Here is a 20740-nt window from a genome sequence, read left to right as displayed (position 1 = left end):
GATTAGTAAGTACTTTCGCTTTAGGTTTTGGTTTTAGAATTTTGGCTGTTAAGACTTTGGCTGTTAGTTTAAGTTTTATTAAAATAAAATTGGTAGTTAAAATTATAGAAGTATGAAATAATATTTAAAAAGTAAAATTATATTACTATTAATAGTTTAAATATATATATGATTGTAAAAGTAGTACAATATGGATCTCAAATGAACAAGAAAAAAAAATGAATGATTAATTTGTCAATCTTAAATTTTAATAAAATTGTTACAAAACTTATTAGTTACAAAGAGAAAAAGAAAAGAAAAAAAATATTTTTAGTGAAAATATAAAAAAATGGAAAAAAATTTGCAAAAGTCACGTATTGTTGGATTTAGAAAAAAAACAACACAAAAAAAGAGAGAAACTTACAATGAATTTAGAATGATTATTTTTAAAAAAAAGCTTGATTGATAAAAAAAAAACTTTAGAAACTTTCTAATCCCACAAAACCCTGAAAGCCTTAACACCAATCGGACCCTTAATCTTCAAATCCTGGAAGCCGGATCGGTATTTATGTTACAAACTTGCATATCTATATTTTATAATCATACCGTAAGGCCATTAGCCTCTATTACAAAGGCTGGCCACTGATCCACCTTTGGAACATGATGAATGTTTCGTTTGGTTTATATTCTGCCGTGTGTCCACCTCCCTGTAATGGAAAAGTTCAAAACAATTAATAAACAATTTCACTGTAATGAAAATTATCCAGGTGAATTCAAAAATGTTAAGTTGACACAAGAAAACTTGCTTTGATAGTAGCATATGTCATCTTATTGGCATAACTTCTCGTATATCTGTTACGAAAAAGGAAGAAGCAAATCTAAAAAAAGCAAAGATAACTTTATAAGACAATGTAAAACCAAGTAACAAATGACATACCCAGCGATTTGATCGTTTACCATCCAAGGTCTCCAGTCATCGACGATGGAGTAATTGAGAGACCTTATCCATGCTTGAGTTGCAATGAAAGGCACCAACATATCATGATCACCACTTATCACCATAAACCGCACAAATCTTATAATCTCTGGTATATATTTTGTACGTAAGAGTGAATGGAGTGAAGAAAACAGATTTAACTCTTACCTGTAGATAAGAGATCGAAAGCCACTAATGCTGTTATTCATATGGTATGGTACGGTGCTTTGAATGTCGTAGTTATACGGAATGACATCATAATTACATCGCCTCCATTCACCTATACTCCCCTGTAAACATAGACCCATCCTTTAGATTTTAATTTTTTTTTTTTGTCAACATATTAAATCAGCACATATTAATATATCGGTACACACCTTAGTGACTTGAAGAGCTCTGCGAACTCTCTCGTTGTTAGCCCACTTGTTAAGGAGAAAGTAGTTATATAGCTGCAAAGCAACCTTGTAACTATGTTTCTTTGAAATATCATAAAAGTGACATATATGTGTGAACTATGTCAACATATAAATTTACTTATGGTTTCGTCTTAGTTTTATAACTATGTCAACATTACACATTTTAATCATAATTAATTAAAAAATTTGATGTAGTTAAAATAATACAAATTATCAAATTATTATATACTAGTTGTACAAATGTTTCTCTTCAATCTTTTTTTTGAAAAAATTTCTCTTCAATCTTTCCATATTTTTCTATATGGTTGAATTGTCAAGGGGTAAAGATGAACACCAAACGGATATAACATAGATCATTGTCACTCTGTAGTCTCTGTTGTAAGCGGAATATTTATTTAAATATTTGAATTTCTCTGTAAATATTTCTCCCAATCATTTTTACCGCGGTCACTAGAAGAGTGAAAGATGTATGACTTACAAAGCAATCAGGAGATGTCATATCACAATCTGGTAATAATATATGGTATGTGTTTAGTTTGTCAGTACACTGTAAATCAACCAAAAACCTAATTAGTAATGACTATTACCCGATAGAATATTGAACATTACCTACATTAGTCTTTCCAGAATGTGTACCTTGTTGTAAATTTCGATATGTTTTAAGCATTCTGTGTTACGCGAACCCACATTTTCATAATTTCCTTTGCAGATTCTTTTCAGCGACTGCTAACAAAAAAGAGAAGTTCCGAACATTGTTATATCATGTGAGGCTTAGAAAACAAGAAATGATATTCGGTTCGTAAGGATATAGATCTAACACTAAGAAATACCATATATACCATACCTCATAGAGTTCATCCGAGATTAATGCCATCCCATGAGCATATGGAATTTTACTGTTGTTTTCCGATGTAATTTGTGTTATAGGGTTTCCGAGGATATAACCCTTTTTGTAAGAAAAACTTACAATTGTCACAATCTTTAATTTTCAGAATTTATATAAAATAATAATAATAATGACTTTTAAAAAAGAATATATATATATATATACATAATATTAGAAGCAATTAAATATCAGTGACCTGGATATTTATGGGAGGTTTGCAACATATATAATTCCCTGCATCATGGTGTCTAATATTGTTAGAGAGTCAGAGAAAAATGATTAAACAGAAAGTGAGTAAATAATATACAAATAAAAGTGTGTGGGGATTAATTGATATGAATTAAAAAAAATATACCTCTTGAGATTTCTTGTACGAGTGGCGGAACAATCTTACCGGAATAAGAATCTCCGGTAACGTAAAATGGGTTGGAGTAAAACTCTGGATGCTTGCTTAGCCACTGCCCCAAAAAACGAAAATAACAATTAAGCTTTAATGCGCCAAGACAAATACTTACAAAAAACAATCAAGTTGTTCTACATATATTTTACCTTTTGAAGAAACTCATGGATGACCTTAACTTCACCTGTATCACTAACTTTATTAAGAAGTGGAGTTCTTGAGTAGGAGAAGCCAGCACCAACAGGCTGATCCAAGAATACTATGTTGGCCATCTGAATACAAATTTTTAAAAATATAGATCAAGAAAAATCATTCGTTATTTTTTATCGACATATATATGAGTATACTTTCTGCTACCTTTGTCCATGAATATGTAGTAGTGACCAAAGAAGGGAGAGTTCCATTGTAAAGCTCGAACTTCAAAGCCAAAGGCCCTATACATGTATTTATTTTTCCACTTCATCATTGAAAAATAATGTTTTGAGAAAAAGAACAGAAAATAATATTGTAAATTCACCGTTCTCAAAAAGAATGGCGAAAAGAGAAGAACATCCAGGTCCTCCTGTTAACCAAATAAGAAGAGGGTCTTCTTGCGGATTATTCTCAGACTTAACGAAATAGTAGAACATTTGTAGGTCCTCTTTATCACCAACACCAATGTATCTACATCAAGAAGAGAGACTAATTACTAACTCCAAACTCACAATACCAATGTAAAGAAGAAGACATGATTTACGAACCCGGTTTCAAGTTCGAAAGGAAGAGGGCCTTCAAACCCCGGAAGGAACTTAACGATGGAACCAGATTCAGCATGGTGACTCAAGGCAAGTAGAAGCAGAGTTATTAGCTTAAGAGTCAAACTCATTCTTTCTTTTAGTTTCTAAATACCTTTTGGGGGAGACGAATAAAAATGATCTTTCTAATTACCAAAAGTGAAAAAGATAATGTTTTGCTGATTAGAGTCAACAATAATAAAGAAGTCCGGAATCACTTTGTTTTAGACTTCATACATCTTATCCTGGGCTTTTCGAGTTTTTATTTTTATTTTTAATGCGCAAGAACAGAGTTGGTCATGACAATAAATTTCTTTGTGTACGATGACAAGAACCACGTTTTTAGTGTTGCATGCGTCTCTCTCACTGTATATATATATATATATTATATATAATTAAATGTAGCACAAAAATCAAGATACTAACACCATAAATAGTGTAGGCAGGTGGCTTTTGTCTATAATGACTGTGTCCGTGCTCGCAGCGCCACATGTTTTTTTTTTTTCAAAGCAGTGCCACATGTTTGTATAAATATCTCTGTAAGACTGTAACCCGTAGGCCATCTTTTTTTGTCATCTTTAGATTTATTAACAGAGAAAATTGTCCCAATATACATTAAATACCTCAAATTCACTATCTAACTAAAAACACACTATCTTCATTTCTCTTCTTATATTTTTTTTAACCTTTCACTTAAAAACTACTTTTTTTATTTGCCTATTTCACAAATAATCCGTATTAAAATATAAATCTGGAATAAAAAACCCAAAAAAAAAAAAATTTCCAAAATGGAGCATCAGAAAACCCAACAAAACAAAAAGACGCATTAAAAAATAAATGACAAATCAACTTTATGATACGATCTGGAAGAACATATGCAGCTTATTGAAGACTCATATATAAATATCGTATAATATATTAATCATATCTCTCAATATGTGAATATTTCTTATATGGAGATGATACGAGGGCTTACCCTCTTATGTATATAAACCTTTTGTGAAATTAATAAGACGGCACGAGATTGTATTCTCTCTTTGACATGATATCAGAACCACAAGTGTTCATAGAGAATTAACCAGAAAAAAAAAGAGAAGAAAATTTTACAGAAAGAAAAGATGGGGACAAAGAAAGATGACGGAGGGCTTGCGGAAAGCGGCGCTGGTATGTTGATAGGGATGGAGAAGAAAACTCTGTCACCGTTTTACCTTCATCCATCAGATGGACCAGGAAACGTGATCACGACGGTTCAACTAAAGGGAGAAAATTACGAGGATTGGGCAAAGCATGTGCGGAACGCCTTGCGCACCAAGAGAAAGTTGGGTTTCATTGACGGAACACTAACAAAACCAGAAAAGGAGGATGAGATAGAGCAGTGGGATGTAGTGAACTCGATGTTGGTGGCATGGATCATGAATACAGTCGAACCAACACTCAAAAGTTTGATCTCAATGGTGGATGAAGCATATTCTCTGTGGGAGGATATTAAACTACAGTTCTCTGTTGGAAATGGACCTCGTATGAGTGAGCTGCGAGGTGAGATAACGAACTGTAGGTAGGATGGAGACTCTGTTTTGGTGTATTATGGAAAGCTGAAGAAGATGTGGGATGAACTAGCGGTGTATAAACCGATCACGACGTGTAGCTGTGGAGAACTTGCACAGCAACTGGAGGAAGATAGGAATGAAGAGAAGACAAATACATTCTTGAATGGCTTGGATACAACGAGATTTGGGACAGTGCGCTCTACCATAACAAGCATTGAGCCACTTCCCAAGCTCACACAAGTGTATCAGCGGATTGTTCGCGAAGAGCGACAGCAAACCATAGCACGGAACAGGGAGACTCCAACTGAAGTTGTTGGATTTTCAGCAAATCCAGGGAACCGCTTTGCCTCAAAAGAGACGGTGTGTGGGCATTGTGGAAAGACTGGACACACAAAGTTAGATTGTTATCAGTTGATAGGCTATCCTGAGTATTGGGGTGAGAGAGGCAGAGACTTCAGTGAAAGAGGAAGAGGAGGCAGAGGTCATGGAAGGTTTGGACGTGGAGGTGGTGCAGCAGGCCGCAGTGGAGGTCGCGGAACCTATGGACGTGCCCACATGGCACAAATGCCTCACGTCTCAGCAAATTCAGCAAAGAAGGAAAGTTCATACGATCGTCATTCTCTTCCGCAACTTAACGATGATCAATGGACTGCTCTTCTCAGTTTTCTGTCATCTCAAAAATCAGAAAATGCAGAGAGTAGTGAAAAGCTGAATGGTAAGAAAAAATATGCAGAGTTTATTATTGATACTGGTGCGTCGCACCATATGACGTGGAATCTGAGTTATTTGTCTAATATTACTGATATTGCTCCTTGTGATATTGGTTTACCGGATGGCAAGAGTGCCTTAGCCATAAAACAGGGAGATTTGTGTCTTGGAGGAGATTTATGGTTAAAAGGAGTCTTATATTCTAAAGACTTGACTTGTTCTTTGATCTCAGTAGCAAAGTTGCTTAAAGCTGTTAAGGGATCAATTACATTCACTGATGAATTGTGTATATTGCAGGACCGTACTACGAAGACGCTGATTGGAGCGGGTGAAGAGTGCGGAGGGGTCTATGTCTTTAGAGGAGTCATCGGCACAAGGATACACAAGGCAATGAGTTCTAGATCTCATAATCTTTGGCATCGTCGCCTCGGGCATCCTTCTAGTCGTGTTTTATCTTATTTATCGAGTACTGTTGAAGTTGGAAAACTAGTTGAGTCGGATTTGAGTTGTGATATTTGTTTGAGGGCCAAACAAACCCGAGATTCTTTTCATGAAAGTTCTAATAAAGCTGATGGTGTTTTTGACTTAATTCATTGTGATATATGGGGTGCTTATCGGACATTGTCCTCAAATGGATCAGCTTATTTCCTCACAATAGTTGATGACTATTCTCGGGCTGTATGGATTTATTTACTTAAGGATCGGAGAAGAGTGAAGTTGCTGGAACACTCATAAATTTTTTCTCTATGGTAGAGCGCCAATTTGAGAAGAAGGTTAGAGTGCTTCGCAGCGACAACGGTGGAGAATTTATGTGCTTGAAATCATACTTCGGTAAGGAAGGAATACTACACCAAACATCTTGTGTATACACGCCTCAACAAAATGGACGTGCCGAAAGAAAACATCGACATATTCTAAATGTTGCAAGATCATTGATGTTCCAGGAAAGTATACCGATAAGATTTTGGGGAGAGTGTCTTTTGGCAGCTTGTCATGTTATTAATAGGACTCCATCAACCTTACTTCAAGGTAAGACGCCGTACGAGATGTTGTATGGGAAGACACCGGATTTTAGTCAGTTACGGGTATTTGGAAGCTTGTGCTTTGCCCATAAACAGTCTCGCCATAAAGATAAATTTGGAGAGAGGAGTCGTCGGTGTGTGTTCGTTGGGTATCCATTTGGACAGAAGGGATGGCGTGTGTATGATATCCAAAAGAAAGAATTCTTTGTTTCTCGAGATGTGGTGTTCAATGAATCTGAGTTCCCTTTTGCTACACTAGCTTCTGATGAGTCAACTCCATTGACAACACACTCATCTCCACAAGCAGTTGTGTACGATGAAGATTTTTTGGAGATTCAGAGAGTTTTTTCTTCACCTACTGTTGAGGACAGGGGGAGTGATCATATCGTCGAAACCTGTGTTAATGTAGAAGAAGAGGTTGTTGAAACTACACCAGTTACTGTGGAAGATACAAATCTGGGAAGAGGTCAGCGTATGAAAACCAAACCGACTCGCCTTAATGATTACATGGTTTATAATGCTTGATGCTCCATAGAACCTTCTCCACTCTCCCCTGCTCCGCCTAATACAGCGTCTTCGAGCCAAGGTACAGTACTATATCCGATCTCTAACTATGTATCGTGTGACAAATTCTCTGGTGCGCATAGTGCATTCCTTGCAGCTGTTACAGAAGGATATATACCTAAATCGTATGCTGAGGTAGTGAAAGATAAAAGATGGCGCAATGCAATCTCAGGTGAGGTTGATGCTCTTGAGACAAAGGACACATGGTTTGTTACAGACCTTCCACCGGAAAAGAAGGCGATTGGATGTCGCAGGGTTTTTACCATCAAATACAAGGCAAATGGTGAGATTGAAAGATATAAAGCAAGGTTGGTCGCGTATGGAAATATACAATAAGAGGGAGTTGATTATGATGAGACATTTGCACCAGTTATCAAGATGACTACGGTGAGGACGTTTTTGAAAATAGCGGCTGTCAAGAAATGGGAGGTCTATCAAATGGATGTTCACAATGCATTCCTCCATGGAGATATTGAGGAAGACGTATATATGAAGTTACCTCCGGGGTTTGCTTCAAAAGATAAGAACAAGGTCTGTAAACTGAAGAAGTCAATATATGGACTGCGTCAATCTCCTCGTTGCTGGTTTTCTAAGCTTACTGCAGCTTTAAAAGGGTATGGCTTCGTTCAGAAGAAGTCTGATTACTCAATGTTTGTGTTAACGCGTGGAACTATGCGACTGTATGTTCTTATCTATGTGGATGATTTGTTGATTGGTGGGAATGATTCAGGCGAGATTAAGAAGTTCAAAGGATACTTGAGTCAGTGCTTTCACATAAAAGACTTGGGGCCACTGAAGTACTTTCTTGGAATCGAAATTGCTCGATCTGATGCAGGAATCTACTTATCTCAGCGCAAATATGCTCTCGACATTGTTTCAGAGAGTGGTCTTTTAGCGAGTAAGCCGGCTGCGACACCAATGGAACAAAATCACAAGTTAGCTACAAGTGAAGGAGCTTTTTTCGTGATCCAGAAGGATATAGAAGATTAGTGGGTCACTTGGTTTATCTGAATTATACTCAACCAGAGCTGTCTTATGCGGTGCATATCTTAACTCAGTTTATGCAACACCCACGTACTAAGCATTGGGAGGCTGCGATTCGGGTTGTACGCTATCTTAAAGGATGTCCAGGCCAGGGTATATTATTGAGTTCAGACTCTGACTTATCTCTCAAAGCATTTTGTGATTCGGACTGGGCGGCATGTCCTATAACTCGCAGGTCGCTCACAGGCTATGTTGTTCTGTTAGGAGACTCGCCTATTGCGTGGAAGACAAAGAAGCAGCCGACAGTATCGTGCTCATCTGCTGAGGCAGAGTATCGAGCGATGGGTTTTACTACACGTGAATTACTATGGGATAGGCAATTACTATCAGCTCTCGATGTCGAGCATAAGGGTCCGATGCGTCTACATTGTGATAATAAGGCAGCACTACACATAGCATCGAATCCAGTTTTCCATGAACGAACTAAGCATATGGAGGTGGATTGTCATTTTGTTCGAGATGTTATTCAAGAGGGTAAACTAGCTACAGCTTATATCAGCACGACGGAGCAGCCTACTGACATCTTGACCAAGGCATTGGGTTCACAACAATTCGTGTACTTGCGTCACAAGTTGGGCATTCGTGATCTTCATACTCCAACTTGAGGGGGAGTATTGAGGACTCATATATAAATATAGTATAATATATTAATCATATCTCTCAATATGTGAATATTCCTTATATGGAGATGATACGAGGGCTTACCCTCTTATGTATATAAACCTTTTGTGAGATTAATAAGACGACACGAGATTGTATTCTCTCTTTGACACAGCTAGAAGGCCAACCTCTTCACCGACTAAAAAATCGTTGCCGAACAGACTTACCGTCGGTTCACCAGAACACACCGGAACAAGATGGCGAATAAGAATAATCGTCGGACAGCTTAAGCCATTGAATAACCACATTGCTGAAGCCTAAGACATGGAAGTATCAACCAGAAATCATCAAATCGACAAGAACCGAGGGCAATCCAACACACAGAACAACCAAAAACGCCAAAGCCAAGCCAATCGGTGTTAGAGAAACCACTGACTGTCAAAACCGACTCTCTTTCGCGGGAGACAACGAGTCAGAGACACACCAACAAGAATGGATCAAAGCTTTCTCTCTCTAGAAAATATAAAGAGATAAGAGAGAGAAGGCCATGCGATTTTAATTTGATCCTTGGACCATTTTTAGGGACATGTTTTTTTTGAAAAAAAAATCATCAAAAGTATATATTTCTAATAATGATGATTTAAAAATAAAATATTAATATTATTCACAATCTCATTTTATTTTATTTTTAATTTATAAATTGATCATTGAAAATTGATATAATTTTATTTTGTATCTAAAAAATTTAGTGTTTGTATTTCATAAAAATTATTAAGACTTTCATAATTCAGTTATAAATTTATATTAATCTTCTATATTCTCTTAGAAACTAAATTTATGTATATAATAAAATATAGGTAAAATAAAATTATTTTTGAGTAAAATTTGTAAGTTGTTAAAACAACAAGTATTATTAAAGCTAATAGTAAGTATTAATATTATAATATATTTAGAATATTATATTTTGAGAAGAAAAATAATAGAAACCGTTAAAGCAAAATACACACTCATTTTAAATTTACTTTATTTTAAAAGAGAGGCTGTACACCATCGAAATACCTTCACTGACGATTGCTGCTAAACGGAATGGCCAATGATACATTGAGTATACAGCATATCGAACCGATAGGGAAGTTTTTTGGGTCAACTGGATAATATATTAATGAGAAGGATGGGTGGAGGGCACCAAAGTTCCAGATACATTAGAAATGCTCAGTCGAGTAAGACAAGAAATTAACCCCAGACCAATACATAGTATACCAAAACTAAGAGCATCTTTATCCCTAAAAAACCCGGTTTTTTTGTCTTTTTTTGCCTAAAAAAAATAAAATTAAAAAGCAAACCAATTGCGGGCAGCCACGAGTCAGTGAGGTTCGCATACAGTGTAAAAAATTTACTAAAATCGGTTCTTAATTAGTAGTTTTTGTAAACGATCCTTAAGGGTTTTATGGAAGCCCACACACTAAGAACCTCACTGAGGATCCCGGATAAACATCTCTAATGGGGTAGAAATTGATAGAAGCAACTAGAGAAGTTAAGTCTTTAGTCCAAAAAAAATTAGAGAAGTTAAGTAGGTAATTATTTTAGAAAATATTTTTACTTTTTGGTATTGAAAAATACATAACTGCATATGATTATAGTAGGATATTTTATATGCCTTTTGACAAAAATGTGTTATTTTAGTAAGTAAATAATATAAAGTGTTAATCTACTATTAGACCGATTAATCAGTGTTATTTTGAGTACTTTTTATAAACAAACAAAGAAAGGGTTACACCAAAAAAAAACGAAGAAAGGGTAATAGTTTTTTTTTTTTTAAGAAACGGTGGGGGGTAATATAGTTGCATGCTTTAGATGGTAAGTAGTTGCATGTTTTGAAGTGGTGAAACAGAGGTATTGTCATAAGACTGAAGACGCGTCATACCTTTTTTTTTAATCTCAAAGAGAACATCCGTAAAGGTAGGGTTGGAAGGCGAGACATAGAACTTTGAATGACAGTAGATAGAGGATCATATTATCGACCAAGGCCTTCAAAAGGCCATAGATTTCCATAGACTCATATACTGGTTTTCCTATGGAGCTCAATTGATCACAAAGATATGAGTATTCATGAACATAGACAAAGAATGACTTGCCTTGTTTGAAAAGAAGTTGCAGCTTCCTTTTGAGTTCAAACTCGCGACTGATGTAGCTGCATTGTAGATATTTGCAAGAGGAACCCAGACGTTCCAGACGTCACACGAAGTTTCCAGAGCACAAACGCTTCCAAGAGTTTCTTCAGACAATGTTCTGAAAATCCATGACTTGACAAACTGATCAGTATAAAACCAAGTTTCATGGTTTGCAACTTGTTGAACCACTTCTCCAACTTGTCTGGTGATGACCAACAGAGGAGCCTAATAACTTCCATTGACAAAGCCATGAAGCTTATGGCTGCTCAAGAGAGACTCTACTTGCGTTATCCACAACAAGTAATTCGTGTCATTAAGACGAATGATAACTGAGCATGAGACATGAACATTGGACAGGAAAAGATAAGTATCAGGAAAATCTGCCACTAATGCACCTGTTAAGGTATGAATGGCTCTGATATCAAAACCGTGCTCTGTTTATTCAACGTTTTTGGCTTTGCCTTACATTGTGAAGCTACATTTCTTTTTATATATACTGAGACTAAACAATCATCACTCGATACCTAGGGATCTGAGAGGATCGAATCTATTTCACAGACCTGAGGGCAGCTTCCTTGAAGTTTCCTTTTTGGCTAGCTGGACACGACAAATGTTCTTACCGTTGAAGACTTGACTTTTCGCTGGGAATGTATAGTTGTTGTTTTGTTGTGTTGCCCATATTCTGTTTAGGAGTGACTGGGCCGAAGGTAAAGAAACCAAAACGATTCATACGTTAGTGAGAAATGTAATTTGCACGTTGTGGAAATAACTTAAGCACAACTGCACAAGTTAATTGAATTTGTTCAAGAAAAAATATCCTACGATTTTCTAAATCATTTTTTATTTTAAAAGTAGCATACAAAGACAAAAATGATCAAAACAGCAATCATTAAAAATATAAAAATACATATATTATTAGGGCTAAATGATTTAAAATTAGAATATAGATTTTTGAATGTGAATGTTTAGGGTGTAGACATTAAGCTTTGTGATATTCCCTCCGGGTTCATAAAGATTTATGTTTTAAAAATTTATTTCAAAATTATATTTTTGTATTTTTAATGTATTTTTATCAATTAATTATGATTAGTTATAATTTTTTTTAATTAAATGAATTTATTGAATATCTATTCTATTAAAATAGCTGTGTGACCCATTGATAAAAGTTGGATCAAACAATTAATGGCAACAATACATGCATCCATCATTTTCAAACATAGTCACCCCTTTATATAATTTTCCAACGTAACCACTATTCCTTAATACCTTTAGTTTATCCTTCACACGCCTAACAAACTAAAGTAACCCCCACATCATAATCACAGCGACAATATAGGGAACCTCTTTTTATATCTAATTTTCTTTTTTTACAATTTTTTTCCTACTAATCGGACCATTATTTACTATCAGTTAAATTAGCAACTAATATATTTTTCCGGACTTTACCACCATATTATTGATAGCTAATAATATGTAACCTTAATACCATAGTTAATAATCGATTGTATCTTAATAATATGGAGCATATCTATTTTTCAAATTATCTATTCTATTAAAACATCAGTTGTGACCCATTGATAAAAAGTTATGTCCAATTAATTATTTTATAACTGCATCTAAATAATTATCTAAATATATTAAATAACCATCTTCTAAATAATATTATTAAAATCCACGTTGTTGTTGTCTACCAAAACAGTTACTTTTCTTCTTTGGAATAAAAGTTATGGATTTATAGACAGGTCTGTGTTTGGAAAATAAACTAAGTACCATTTCCGACAATCGGTTAATGATTCATTAATAATGAAGCATCACGAATTCTTGTAACCTCGATTGAACCTGCAAATACAATTGTTTTATCATTATTTGAAAACCAAAAAATTGCAACACGATATGGTACTCTGTTTAAAAGATCAAGGCCGAGTTATTCATTCAAAAACTTGAGGAGCTTATGGGTCTAGGTTTCTGTTCAGCAAAACGGTGTGCTTGTGTTAGTTTCCGATGGGGCTCAACTACAATAACAAAATATGATAATATATACAATTCACGGTTTCGCTGGAAGTGAAGAGATAGGATTTGGTTAAATGAGTTTAAAATTTTTTTTTTTGGTGAAATAGGTTGTACGAGCGAGAACGATGATTCATGTTTTCTTGAATAATCACAGGGCCATTAGTTAATTTTTTGCTCACCAACGAACCCAAATAATATCTTATAGAAACCCAAATAGAATATATCTGTCTTTTAAACCTAAACTTATCACATTTATATTTATGGAACCAAAATATGTTTTCATTTGGAAAAAGATTGATACTATATTGTCAATATTTATTGCATTAAAAAAATTAATAACTGTTTAGGAATAAATTATAAAATTAATGGTGAAATGGTTACAACACAAATCTATAGTTATGCAATATCACAAATTCAATATAATTATCAAAAACTTTTACTAATAATTTTTTAAAAATATTTTACCCAAATATGATTACAAAAAAAACATAAATATAAAAATTTATTTTTTTCTAAAAAAGTATGTAAAACAAAAAATATACCCGCCCTTTTAAGGACGGGTCAAAATCTAGTTATTAATTTAAAATTATGAGAAATAGATATTCACAAAAGTTATGTATTTAACATTAAAATCTAATATGTTTTATTAATATGTGTTAAAAATCTAAAATATGTATTACTTTGAGACAGAGAAAAAGTGTGATTTAAGTTATAAAAGTTAGAGGTAAAATATATCGTAGTGACACACAATCTTCTGATCATATGTCATATAATTCGACTTCGTACATCATCTAAAATGCAGTGTTTTCATCCTTTAGTTTTATTTATTTTATTATAGGATTTATGTGTGTTTGATATTAATTATATTTGATGAATTTTATTTTGTTTGTTTGTTGTCTTTTTGATTCTTATTACTTATTAATATTTTTAGTCTTTTATATTATTTGACTGTAAATGGTAAAACTAAAAAGAGAACAAATAAAATTAATATAAATAGAATGTCATAAAAAAAGATTCATTCCATATATTATTTATCAAATTTTAATGAAATGTTTTGTTTTGTATTTTGTTTATTCTTTTGGTATCGATGGAATGAACATTTCGTTCCATTTATGTTAAATGGTAAAATGCAATTATGGAATTGATCATTCTACAACATTTCATTTCAAAAATGTGTAATGTAGTTAATTTTTTTTGCTTAATGTTTTTATACCCCTTCTATTTGTATGCCGAATAACATAGAGATATCGGAAGAGAGATGAATAAATTAGAAGTTGAGCTGCATGCATACCCGTCGCAGGATCAAACGTAGTTCTTCACTGTAGGAGGTGGATTGCATCCCTCCACAAAGCCCATCAGATAGCAGGTCTGATTCATCATAATTAAGAGTCAGTTTGGCTTTATGATACCCCCTAAATCGGGAATGATCACTTTAGCTGGGTGTTGGATATGATCCGAGAAGGCAATGACACTTCTGGAACTGAGATGGATTGAAAGGATCGTCAAGAGATGAGGAATGTCTCTTGATATACCCACGATCTAAGGCTAACCACCTAAGAAAGAATGAATGTGTTGGCTAACCACCAAACAACACACAAAGATGAATTGGCTGACCACCAAATCAACAAGCCGGTTCACACCAATGAACTAGCTAAACAACTCTCTCTCTCACTCAGAGAAGAAACGAAAAATAAACTCAAAAACATAGATTTATTTTATTCATAAAAGAGTTTACATATTTATACTAGATGTGGTCAAAGAAAGACATAATTATTTGTGGGAATCACACATCTAGGAAATGAGAAATTTGACTAGAAAATAATAAATGAGTCAAAGTTGCTGAGTTTGAGGTGGACTGGTTAAGGAGACCCTTCAACTACTGTACAGGTTCATTCTGGTCGTTCTGGTCCATAGTGGTAAGGATCAAGACGTGGGCTTGACGATCCGTATGGCCCAAATTCGCGAGAACTGAAGATCACCGGTTTTGTAAATTGCATAACTCTTTCATCTGAACTCCATTTGATCTGATTCTTGTTCGAGGAGTTCCGTAATTGAGTTGAGAACATTCTCCAAGTGATTTCATGCGTAGAAGCCTCGAGGGTTGGAAGATATGAGTCAAACAATGAACATATATCTTTACTGCTTCCATGCTGGTTGGCTCCAATGGACTGATCCACGAACCGGGGCACATCATTCCATTCCTCTTCAAAAAGATTTGTCCTCAAATCTGAAACATTAAAAGGAAAAAGATCATAAGCAAAAGAACCATAATCAGCACAATGCTCACCCTGAGTTCGGTCCGTTTTTTGAATGGAAGATGATTCTTCTTGGTCCCCTCCATTGGCTCATATGTGAAGTCATCGAAAATTGGCAATGGGTCTTCTCGGTTTCAACGTTCTCATTCTCCAAAGTCACCAACGGTCTTTGCTTTTGTCACTTGTTAGCATAATGACCAATCCTATGGCATTTGAAGCACCTGGTTGAATGAGCTTTGCTTGTGGGTTTCACAGCTTTGCTTTTATCAGAAGACAACACATTAGTTTTCAAATCAGAATTTGAAAGAGTAGAAAAATTAGTTTACTGTTTTGGTGAAGGAGAAGTGTTGGTGTTTCCCTTCTTTTTGAGTTGCCGGATAGCATGAATTGCCTTATGCAACATCTTCTCCAAGCTGACATAAGTCTGAAGCTCATTCTGATCAAACACATCATGGTTGCTTCTCTTGGCTTTGGTGAAGGGACGATCACCACTTCTAACCCACTTCTCATCATAATCGAATTTGTTTTGTCTCTTCCTTTGTTTTTTTGTTTATGCACAAAATCAAACCCATTAGAAGCAAACTGTTTCTTATTTCCAAAAATCATTTGCTCTTTTTCTAACACGGTTTTAAAAAGAAAGTAAACGTCTTGTTGTGGTTTTGATTTCTTGAGAAGTCCAAACATCCTGAAAACACTTAACAAAAGAGTTAGCAAATTAAAATCCTCACACTCTCAAAGTGTTTAGCTCACGATTTTTAGGTGATCACTCAGAGTTCTTTCCACTGGTTCAAAGGATGATAGACAGTCAAAATTCAGCAATCAAAACCCAAAACAAACTTTTGTGGCAAAAAGAAAAGGGAAAGAAAGATGAAGAGATTTTTGATATGGATCCGCCTTAATTGTCCTAAGGCTGGGTTTCTCTTCGGCCAGCAGAGTTTCTCTTCCACCACTCCTCCTGGATTTCTCTTCAGAAGTGATTCAAGCCAAAACTTTTTTTTTATCGATTTTTTTTTATAATAGGCGATCACAAGGGAGTAAAGGAACAGCCCGGATCCAAGAAATAAGAAAAGAAAAACGTGGAGAGATGAGAAGATGATAGATGAAAGAAAACAAACCAGCCAAAGTGGCTCTGATACGACTTGATACGCCCTAAATCGGGAAGGATCACTATAGCTGGGTGTTGGATATGATCCGAGAAGGCAATGGCACTTCTAGAACTGAGATGGATTGAAATGATTGTCAAGAGATGCGGAATGACTCTTGATATACCCACGATCTAAGGCTAACCACCTAAGAAAGAATGAATGTGTTGGCTAACCACCAAACAACACACAAAGATGAATTGACTGACCACCAAATCAACAAGCCGGTTCACACCAATGAACTAGCTAAAGAACTCTCTCTCTCACTCAGAGAAGAAACGAAAATTAACTCAAAAACATAGATTTATTTTATTCATAAAAGAGTTTACATATTTATACTAGATGTGATCAAAGAAAGACATAATTATTTGTGGGAATCACACATCTAGGAAATAAGAAATTGGACTAGAAAATAATAAATGAGTCAAAGTTGTTGAGTTTGAGGTGGACTGGTCAAGGAGACCCTTCAACTACTGTCCAGGTTCATTCTGGTCGTTCTGGTCCATGATGGTAAGGATCAAGACGTGGGCTTGACGATCCGTACGGCCCAAATTCGCAAGAACTGAAGATCACCGGTTTTGTAAATTGCATAACTCTTTCATATGAACTCTATTTGATCTGATTTTTGTTCGAGGAGTTCCATAATTGAGTTAAGAACATTCTCCAAGTGATTTCATGCGTAGAAGCCTCGAGGGTTGGAAGATATGAGTTAAAAAATGAACATATATCTTTACTGTTTCCATGCTGGTTGGCTCCAATGGATTGATCCACGAACCGGGGCACATCACTGTACGAGCCGAGCGACCAAACACCAATTCAGCTCGTGATTGCTTTTACCCGGCTCGGGCAGCCGACTAAAAGTAATCATCTCAGCGGCTAAGCTCAAGTGGTTTATTCATTCGGCCCGACAGGCTGAAGCTCATCGAATAAAGCGATTTAGGTTGAAGAGAAGGGACGGTCGACTATATAAGGAATGTGGAAGACGTTATAAAGGGGATCCAAAATCAACTACACACACTTGACGGCTAGAATTAGGGTTTTACTTCTTCTTCTCTCTGGTACTTTCCCGGTGAACTCGCTTTCACCGGTTTGTTTTCACCGCTTCTTTCCTTATTTGCAAACCGATAAAACTCCTTTGATCTAATAAACGCCTTTGTTACTAACCCACCAGACGAATTCTCGTCTTTCTCACTAGTTTCCGACCGAACTCGGTATAAACATTAATCATCATCTTGAATGAGATGTCGGTTTCATTAGTCTCAATCGATGTTTTGTGGGTTCTCACCTCAAACGAGAAGTCAGCTTCGTCGGTTCTTGTCTCGAATGAGAAGTCGGTTCTCGTCTCGAAATCGGTTCTCGAACGAGACATCGGGTTCATGTTCTCGAATGAAACGTCGTGATGATTCAAAGGGGCGAGCTTAAAGCGTTCTCCAACCTAAGCTCGCACGATCCCTAACCCGTGATGATTGAGGAGATTCCTTCTCGTTAGCGGATACGGAAGACGTCTTTGACTTAGGAAAAATAATCTAACGTCTCTCTTTCTTTTTTTGTTGAATACTCAAATGACAGAAGAATTCTTCTATCATTACGTAGTCATCGTGAGTCATTCACATGGTCTTTTTTATAGAATAATAGAAACGTGCTTTTGTTGTCTTCTCCGTTTCTGAACCCGAGATCCCCCGTTCAGCTAGCGATCTCTTTCCCATTTATAAAAAGAAGTCCACTCCCTTTCCGTTTGGTGAATTGTTGCATGTGCTTCTCGTATTCGGCTTTGACTCTGCGATTCTAGGTGATTTGCCAACTAACACATTTGACTTTCTCTTTGCTAATAATCCACTTCAATAATTACGGGAGAGTTGGTGTCAAACTGGCCAACAGAAAACTAAACACGATAGAAATCAATTCTGACAGAGACAACGCCATGGCATGTTTTCTTTTTTAAAAACTAAATATTAATTATATTATCAACCCTAAAGGGCATCCAATGTCAAATACAATCTTGAATCAAACAAAATGTCCTAAAAACTCAAACAAAATGTCCTGAAACGTCAAATATTACAACCATATGCTTCGCTTCAACCAACCGATCCAGGGAGTTCCGCGTAGGATGGCATGTACTTTTCACAAGTTACAATCAAATACAGATATATATAAACTAATCATGCTGAAATCAATTATGCTAGAGTCAATGTGCTGGCATGTTCCTTTCTCAAGTTGTACTTATTGTATATTAGTAGTAGTACAATAAAATACTCTCTATTAAATTGTTTACGTGTTTAAAGATTCGAAGTTTTTAATATTTTCTAAATTTACCTTATAATATTCGTTCTTTAAGTAGAAAACTTACGTAACATTTAACAAAATCAGGTTAGAAAAATCATTATTAACGTTCCTTTAAAATTTGCGGAAACATCTTTTATTGTAGATGCATTGACAAAAAATAAAGGTATATAAAAGGTAGATTAGATCCATTGCTTCTTCCATCACCTCCTCTTCTCAAAGCTTTAAGCACTCTTAGCTTTTGACAATGGAAATGGACTTAGAGATAGAGGTGATGGGGAGAGAAGTGATCAAACCTGCTACACCCTCACCTCATAATCACATTCAGCTCTCTCTTCTCGATATGTCCATTCCCGCAATGTACTTCTCAACAATCTTCCTCTATAAATCTGAAGACCTAGTCACTGCGTCGCGTGAGGTCATCTCAAAGAAACTGAAAAGCTCTTTGTCCGAGACTCTCTCACGCTTATATCCACTCGCTGGAGAGATAGAAGGCGTCTCTATCAACTGCAACGACAAAGGAGCCGTCTTCACTGAGGCACGCACCAATCTCCTTCTCCCCGAGTTCTTGAAAACCCTCAACGTTGACTCTCTGGCGGAACTCCGTCCCAAGGTCGAGGATGGAGATTCTCCATCGGCGTGGCCATTGTTGAGTGTCGGCGTCACCTTCTTCGGGTCTGGATCAGGAGTAGCTGTCTCGGTCAACGTCTCTCACAGGATCTGTGACGCGGCTTCATTGCTTACCTTGGTAACAGATTGGTCAGAGACCATGGCTAACAAGAAGTCAAATGTGGGTATTCATCAGTTCGCTGAGGCCACCATTTATCCTCCTGCTCCTCCCCACATGGCTTCACAGTCCCGAACAACGAACTCAATAAAGTGTGCAATGAACCGTTTCGTCTTTGAGTCCTCTAAGATCGCTGAACTCAAACGCAAAGCAGCTAGCGAAAGCGTCAAAATGCCTACACGTGTGGAAGCTATCACGTCACTTATCTGGAAATGTGTTACAAAGGCCTCGCGGTCTAACCTGATGGGTCCAAGGTCAGCGGTCATGTATGTAGCCGTAGACTTGCGGCTTAAGGTTCCTTCAAGTGTTTTGTCACCGGACGCTATTGGTAACCTTCAGACAGCATTCTTTCTCAAGAAAGACGCAGAGAGCGAAGTTGAAATACAAGAAACCGTGGCCGCATTCAGGACGGCCAAAGAAGAAGTCGACAAGATGTTAAAAGATAATGTCCAAAGCAATACACTTGGTCAGGGTTTGTTGAACATGATGGGAAGTCAGGCGTCGGTGTTCAAACCGGACATAGACATATACACAACGTCTAGCTGGCTCGGTAAGCCTTTCTACGGGGTTGACTTCGGGTGGGGTAGTCCGGTCTGGATGGGATCAGCTACACATACCGTCTATGACAAATTGGTGTATGTTTCGCTGATGGACTCAAAGGATGGTGAAGGTGTGGAAGCATGGATAAACATACCTGCAGAAGTCATGTCTGTGTTTGTCCATGACCAAGAGTTGCTTGCTTATGCTGTCCTAAATCCCCCCATCACAATCTAAACAAAATGGCCATATGTTTTTATTGTTCGGAGGAAAAGGTTTAAAAATATCCAATTCTTTTTAACTGGCTTTTGTGATTTGCTTGAATAAATTGATAATCATTTCAAATTTCATGTTGTTTGATGTGTTTACAGCAATTGTATGTGCTCAATAAGGTTTACTTTACATTAATTGTTGTTGTCAATTTCTTACTTTTCCCGTTACTTTTAACGAACTAAGAGCAGCATTATCCCTGAAACCCATTTAAGGGTTTCTAAATTTTTTTATTTTATTTTTATTTTTTTATCTGATTAAAAAAAAAATATATTAAAAAGCGCACCAATCGCGGGCCGTCACGTGTCGGGGGGCGCGAACAGTGAAAAAAACCCACCCCAAGGGGTTTTTATTTCATGACTTTGAGAACTGG

The 20740-nt window shown here is 36.2% G+C and overlaps 2 protein-coding genes across 4 annotated transcripts; one reads left to right on the top strand and one right to left on the bottom strand.

Annotated features, from left to right (window-relative positions):
• Positions 1-416: 416 nt before the first annotated feature.
• Positions 417-3742, bottom strand: LOC106392133 (serine carboxypeptidase-like 13). Of its 3 annotated transcripts, none has more exons than XR_001278711.3 (14): positions 3398-3741; positions 3175-3320; positions 3015-3091; positions 2807-2929; positions 2613-2715; positions 2454-2491; positions 2216-2317; positions 2008-2094; positions 1850-1918; positions 1333-1404; positions 1124-1245; positions 917-989; positions 786-831; positions 417-686 (listed from the first exon to the last, which is right to left on the bottom strand). XR_001278711.3 is itself a non-coding variant. In XM_013832911.3 (14 exons), the coding sequence occupies exons 1-14, from the start codon at positions 3520-3522 to the stop codon at positions 596-598; spliced, it is 1323 nt and encodes a 440-aa protein (XP_013688365.2). In that variant the 5' UTR covers positions 3523-3742; the 3' UTR covers positions 417-595. The 3 variants fall into 3 exon arrangements, 2 of the variants coding, with proteins under 2 accessions (XP_013688365.2, XP_013688364.2); XM_013832911.3 differs by having other exon boundaries at positions 417-682; positions 774-831; positions 917-1030; positions 3398-3742; XM_013832910.3 differs by having other exon boundaries at positions 917-1030; positions 3398-3735.
• A 15223-nt stretch (positions 3743-18965) lies between these two features.
• LOC106395272 (BAHD acyltransferase BIA1) lies at positions 18966-20518 on the top strand. The gene has a single exon (XM_013835775.3). The coding sequence runs from the start codon at positions 19021-19023 to the stop codon at positions 20332-20334; it is 1314 nt and encodes a 437-aa protein (XP_013691229.2). The 5' UTR covers positions 18966-19020; the 3' UTR covers positions 20335-20518.
• Positions 20519-20740: the final 222 nt, after the last annotated feature.

The sequence above is a fragment of the Brassica napus genome, chromosome C4, assembly GCF_020379485.1.
Source record: "Brassica napus cultivar Da-Ae chromosome C4, Da-Ae, whole genome shotgun sequence".
Classification (NCBI taxonomy): Eukaryota; Viridiplantae; Streptophyta; class Magnoliopsida; order Brassicales; family Brassicaceae; genus Brassica; species Brassica napus.
This window is presented reverse-complemented; position numbering and strand designations above follow the sequence as displayed.

Bases quoted from the DNA above. Each gene is read 5' to 3' on its own strand.
- LOC106392133 (XM_013832911.3), bottom strand. From the start codon at position 3,522: ATGAGTTTGACTCTTAAGCTAATAACTCTGCTTCTACTTGCCTTGAGT. The intron at 3,321-3,397 runs GTTCGTAAATCA...TTCTTGATGTAG, and splicing joins CCTTTCGAACTTGAAACCGG to ATACATTGGTGTTGGTGATA. The intron at 1,031-1,123 runs GTAAGAGTTAAA...TATGGTGATAAG, and splicing joins TTTCGATCTCTTATCTACAG to TGGTGATCATGATATGTTGG.
- LOC106395272 (XM_013835775.3), top strand. From the start codon at position 19,021: ATGGAAATGGACTTAGAGATAGAGGTGATGGGGAGAGAAGTGATCAAA.